At 41.2% G+C, this 5509-nt stretch overlaps 1 protein-coding gene across 2 annotated transcripts; it reads right to left on the bottom strand.

Moving 5' to 3' along the window:
• Positions 1-283: 283 nt before the first annotated feature.
• ecrg4a (ECRG4 augurin precursor a) lies at positions 284-4636 on the bottom strand. Of its 2 annotated transcripts, none has more exons than XM_034574914.1 (4): positions 4242-4636; positions 2549-2596; positions 2272-2435; positions 284-647 (listed from the first exon to the last, which is right to left on the bottom strand). In XM_034574914.1, exons 1-4 carry the CDS (start codon positions 4309-4311, stop codon positions 498-500), a joined length of 432 nt encoding a protein of 143 aa, XP_034430805.1. In that variant the 5' UTR covers positions 4312-4636; the 3' UTR covers positions 284-497. The 2 variants fall into 2 exon arrangements, with proteins under 2 accessions (XP_034430805.1, XP_034430804.1); XM_034574913.1 differs by having other exon boundaries at positions 2272-2441; positions 4242-4436.
• Positions 4637-5509: the final 873 nt, after the last annotated feature.

Raw genomic sequence — 5509 nt, 5'->3', positions numbered from 1 at the left:
GTGTGTGTGTGTGTGTGTGTGTGTGTGTGTGTGTGTGTGTGTGTGTGTGTGTGTGTGTGTGTGTGTGTGTGTGTGTGTGTGTGTGTGTGTGTGTGTGTGTGTGTGTGTGTGAGAGTGTGTGTGTGAGAGTGTGTGTGTGAGAGTGTGTGTGTGAGAGTGTGTGTGTGAGAGTGTGTGTGTGAGAGTGTGTGTGTGAGAGTGTGTGTGTGTGTGAGAGAGAGACGATCCACGATTCTACAATCATTTTTAGTGGAAGGAAAAAAAGCAGGAGATTCAGTTAGTGCGGAGCAACATATTTATTTACAAAAAGCCAAGACTTTGTCCATCTTTATTTCTATATTTGATAGTACGAGAACAGGTTACACTGAAGGATGCACTGAACATCAGGTTATGACTTAACAAACTATCACAGACGAGGCTGAGGACTAACTTGCAAGAAGAAACAAACCCCTGTGACCCTTCACACAAGCTGTGGCCTGTGTTGTGTGTCACTGGAGTTAATAGTAGTCGTAGTTGACATTGGCGCCGTGTCTGTAAGAGCTGTGGTCACGGGGGCCAATGGGGGCGTTTTCGTCGTAGTGATGCTGACGCCCTTGATCGTTGGAGCGTGCCTGGTCCATCCAGTACGACAGGTCAGCCTCCAGCCTCTGGTGATGGAAAAACACCACAGACGTGACTCGTTAGGAGAGTCGGCCTCAACAGATCTCAAGCCTATAGATATAGAGCAGCTGATAAGGTTCCAAATAGACATGCATGAAAGGCAAATATTGAAAAGGCCAATGCTTTGACAGCTTTGGCCTTTTAAGGAAGCAACAGCAAATGGTATAAGCCTGAGGTGTCATGCATGGGGCTGTTTGAGAAATACTGCCTTACTGGCTGAAACGCATATGCTGTCGATTGTCAAATACAGTGGGGACAGGGACTTATTTTGTGCACTCTGCGCCTTCTTTTCTGTCTTGTTATCTGTTCCCTCCTGTCCCTGGTAAATTCTACATGACTGTCACTGACCTGAAAGAAAATTGACACTGGGTGTGTGGGTGGGCATATATTTGTGCATGAGCGAGGGAGTTCATGAATTGTCATGTACTTACTTCGCTGTATTTATTCATTCGCTCCGACAGCAACATTTTCAGGATAAGTGTGCCACTTATCTTGTCACTCCACATATTTGTCCCCGGCGCACTAAAAGATCTACCCTACTGTAGTATTTAAAGTTAAAAAGAGATCTATTTTCTTTTTTGACAATTCAAAACCCCTGGAAGTTGATTATAAAACAATAAAATATTGTTAATTAACTACTGATAATACAAAAAAACTCAGTTGATCTGTTTGGTCTGGACTGTGGGTGCGGTCTGATAAACGACCTGTCAGCTGTCATCAGCGTGATGCGGCTGTGTACTTCGGGGTGTGTCCGTGAGTGCAACACAGCGCCTCTTCTCACCACATCTGTCACATCTGTGTTTCTGAGTGGAAATCAAACCCTGTTCCTCAGCCTGCTGTGACGCTACAGTCCTGATTGGTGCACAGACTTGCAGTGCATAACATCCACTTTTTACAAGCTTACACCCGGCTGACTTCAACCCAGAGAGAGCAGCATGGACGGAAACACGGATACAGAGACCTCTCAGGTCAAATCCTCCAGAGTGTTCTTGTTTCAAGCATTCTGTGTTTGCACGACTTCACTGTGGTTCATATAAGAAGCTGTGAATAAGTGTCCAGGAGTTTTTAAGCATTTCAAATTTCTAAAATATTGCACAGACACCACCAGGTAACTCTAAACACCACTGCTCTTCACCAGTTTTACATTTCACAGTTGTCGTAGAAAAGTTTTATATACATTCTCCTGAAATTAGAGGAGGAATTTCATTAACTCTGACGTTATGTTTTTTTCAGTTTGACAACGAGGGGCGTGGGATTTTTAAAGACAGCAGAGGAATATTATTCAACACAACTTGCATCATGGGAGATATATTATTATATTCTACTCTGTACTTTACAGAAGTATAATGCTACATTTCTGTCTCTGTCCCCTGTGACAACATCCAACTAAATCTTTTCCACATCTTCTTTGACACACAATCTGAACATTTTTGTGGTTGTGGTTGAAAAGAGAGAACCTAAACTTATATTCGACTGGGTAGTTGAATTATGTTTTTCTGGGCTGTGTGTGTTATGTCTCAAAACTCTTCGTCTTGCAGGAGACCTGTAATGTGGCTCCACTGTTTTTTTTAATTCAGTTTAATTCTGATCCTTGGAACAGAATCAACTCACCTGCTCATCATAACCCATGTACATAAACTGCATGATCCACTGCTGCACGTCGGGTCTGCTGCGATCCCAGATGTACCTCTTGGTTCTGCTCAGCTTGGCCAGGAAATCCTGAGCCTTGGAGGGGGGGACGGCAACCGAGGCCTTTGACAGGGTAGTACCAGCTCCTGCCACTGGATGGAAGCGCAACAGGAGACAAATAATGAAAGAGTCATTTTAAAAACACACTGCGGTGGAGTTTAATTATCTTCATGACAACACTGTTTGTTAAGGAGGTTACCGTCTCTTTTCCTCAAGACCTTGTGCAAGCTGCTCTCACCGGTTACATCTGTAAAATGTGAGACAACAGAGAACTGATGAGCTGCAGTTTTGATTCATCACATTGGAGAAGATAATCAGCTGTTACTCATTTCTAAAACGCAATTAGTTGAATTGCAGGTTTTTCTCAATTATGGAAAAACGGAATGCAACCGAAGTTGATTTTAAATGATCGATCCTCTCCACTTGAAAAATAGGATTTAATTGCTTTTTTTCGTCAGACAATTCCAGTGTCAAACTATAACAGAAATGATATAATGATATAATTTTCTGATTAGCTTCAGTTGTTTTTCAATCTAAATTCATCCCCACTCTGAGTTAAACAAACCAGTTTCCTGGATGAGTTTGATCTCAACTGTCAAAGTGGAACCATGAGTGGAGTTAAAGGAGAAGTTGTCCACTTACATTCTGGGATTTTTCAATATTTACTTTTGTCCGGTTTGCATTTAAAATATATTTACTACAACAGGCTCATGAATATATAAAGTACGTTAATGAGGTATCTTGCTCTTTTCTTCAGTCAGATCACCACTAATATCTGCTCTTTAAAAACTCTCCAGTCCCTTGTATCTGGGCCACATCTCCATTAGTCAAAGATTGTTTGATTGTTCACTTGCTGGAGCACGAGATACAGAATCTGCTCAGGAATCCAGTCCACATCTTCAGGTCGACTCTGTCTTAGTTTGAGTGGCTGGAGGTGGACGGATACAGTTTGAGAAAATTGCTTGCATGTGTTTTTTCTTCACGCTTGTTTTCCAAATAAGCTCTGAACAGCAGATTCCTGCAAAACTTTACAGTCTGAGTTTAAAACATGTGCTCTATAAATCATTCTCAGCTTTTGCATGGTGTCCTCAACCATTGTTAGAAAGGAGTGAACTTCCTGACGTCTGTATGAGCGCATTTATCATCTTGTCTGTGCATTTTAATGGCGGAATAATAACTTATTGAAAGGTAAAATCATAGAACGATTAAGGGATTGAAAGATTAGTGTAATATGCAATCAACAGTCTTTTGGTCATTATTATCCATGGATCAGACCTTAATGGTCCCCAGATGTTATGTCCTATTTTGGTGATCCCTGACTTTCCCTCTGAAGCTCCATCAAATTCAAAATTTCAATTTATTCTTTATATGTGAGTAAATCCCTGCAACACCAACGACATCACAAATAACTTGACATGTACTTTGTGTTTAGCTAAAGTTTCCCTCTAAATTAGATTGAATAGTGTTTGATGACTGCATGTAATGTTGGTAAACGCATTTCAATATTTCCTAGAGTGAAAAGCAGACACGGAAATTGCAATTCAGTTAAAGTCAACGGGGGATAAACTGGTATAACTATAAATGGATCTTTTTAGAATCAGGTCTCTCGTCTATTGATGAGTCCACATTTACTCTGTGCTGTGTCCATTAATCTCATCCTGAAGGTGATGGCGACAAAGAAAATCATCAGTTTTCAAACATTCTTTTAGAAAAGCTCTCTCTCTCTCTCTCTCTCTCTCTCTCTCTCTCTCTCTCTCTCTCAGCTCCCACAGAAGCATGCAAGGCCAGGAGGTGAAGGACAGACCAATGTGAACTAGAATGCATGATATTTAAAAGGCAAAGCAGAAGTAAAGCAGCAGACGAGTGAAAGAAAACCATTTGCTTGAGCTCACCTCTCAGTGCCAACAGCGTCACCACCACAGCCAGCCCTGTTAACCTCAGATAGAGCTGCTGGGATGCCATCTTTGTCCCCGCTCTGAGTCTTTGTAAAGCAGCTTAATGGGAAGAACTGTGCAGAAACTCTGAGGAAAAGTGGGCGGCAACATACATTTTCCATGTGGAAACTGGCCTGTGGTATAGGAATGTCTTTTTACCTCCCCGCCTGCAGAAACAAGACCTGCAACCTGGGGCTTCTGTGCTTTGAAATTAATTTTCTCTGTACTTTTCCATTCCCCATTCAGAAGAAAAAGTTCCATTTTACTTTTCAAAGAATCGCTGTTGTAGAAATGTGATTGAGGCTACTGTCTATTCTAAATAATATATACACTGTGAGGATTTTTATGCATGTTGAAGTGTCCTTGTAATATTTATGACAGGATCGTGTGTCTCATACGATGCTGAAAGTCCTGAGGAGAAAAGTGAGCAGAGATGAGAGCCACTTGAAATTAATTCCAACAGTAAATCAGTGGCCAGCAGTGAAATACCTGAGGACGTCTCTGCACTCTGTATAAGTCATCAATCACTCAGCCTGAGTGAATGTGTGTCTCCTGAATGAGAACAAGTCCAAATTCATTTCAATGCTGAAGTGAGAAATGTGAGAAATGCAGATACAGTAAGAATCTGAATTTAAATCTTTCAACCAGTGAGATACAATCCACTTCCCCCAGTGTTTCATTTGTTTCTATTCTTTATTCCCTCTTTATCATTAGATAGTCCTTGGAGCTGGGACGTGACAAAACAAACATCTCATGTTTACAACTTTGTTTCCCGGTAAAGATAGTTCCCTTTCGCTTGAGTGAAAATTGTTCAGTGAGCAGCTAATCCAAAAAGCCTTTCTAACGTCCCAGGTTTGACTCCATGTTGTGTGGCTCATGGCTTCATGTGCTTTAGGGATTTTTCCGCGGGCTCCACCCTCGTGGTCCTGCTTGGCACAAACTTTACACTGGGATTCCGTCACGCACGTCCTGATAAAACTAACTTTTCTAAACTCTGGGAGTTTTATGAGTAGAACTTTACATGATTTGAAAATTCATAATAAGAACGATTACATTTGACCTTGTTTGGGGTTTCCTGCCAATAGTTTTATAGATAACAAATTTATTATGACGGTCTATATGGAAAATACTACAGTGGCTGAGAGAGCCCAATGCACTGCAAATTAAGGAAACACGTGCAAATAAAGAAAACAACAAAAACATGTCGCAAATAAAGAAAACGAGTT

Source organism: Hippoglossus hippoglossus, chromosome 21 (genome assembly GCF_009819705.1).
Source record: "Hippoglossus hippoglossus isolate fHipHip1 chromosome 21, fHipHip1.pri, whole genome shotgun sequence".
In the NCBI taxonomy this organism is placed as follows: domain Eukaryota; kingdom Metazoa; phylum Chordata; class Actinopteri; order Pleuronectiformes; family Pleuronectidae; genus Hippoglossus; species Hippoglossus hippoglossus.
The sequence above is the reverse complement of the archived record's forward strand: the minus strand, read 5'-3'. Positions and strand labels throughout refer to the sequence as shown.

Bases quoted from the DNA above. Each gene is read 5' to 3' on its own strand.
- ecrg4a (XM_034574913.1), bottom strand. From the start codon at position 4,311: ATGGCATCCCAGCAGCTCTATCTGAGGTTAACAGGGCTGGCTGTGGTG. The intron at 2,597-4,241 runs GTGAGCTCAAGC...CACATTTTACAG, and splicing joins GACGCTGTTGGCACTGAGAG to ATGTAACCGGTGAGAGCAGC. The intron at 648-2,271 runs GTGAGTTGATTC...TTCCATCACCAG, and splicing joins ACATGGGTTATGATGAGCAG to AGGCTGGAGGCTGACCTGTC.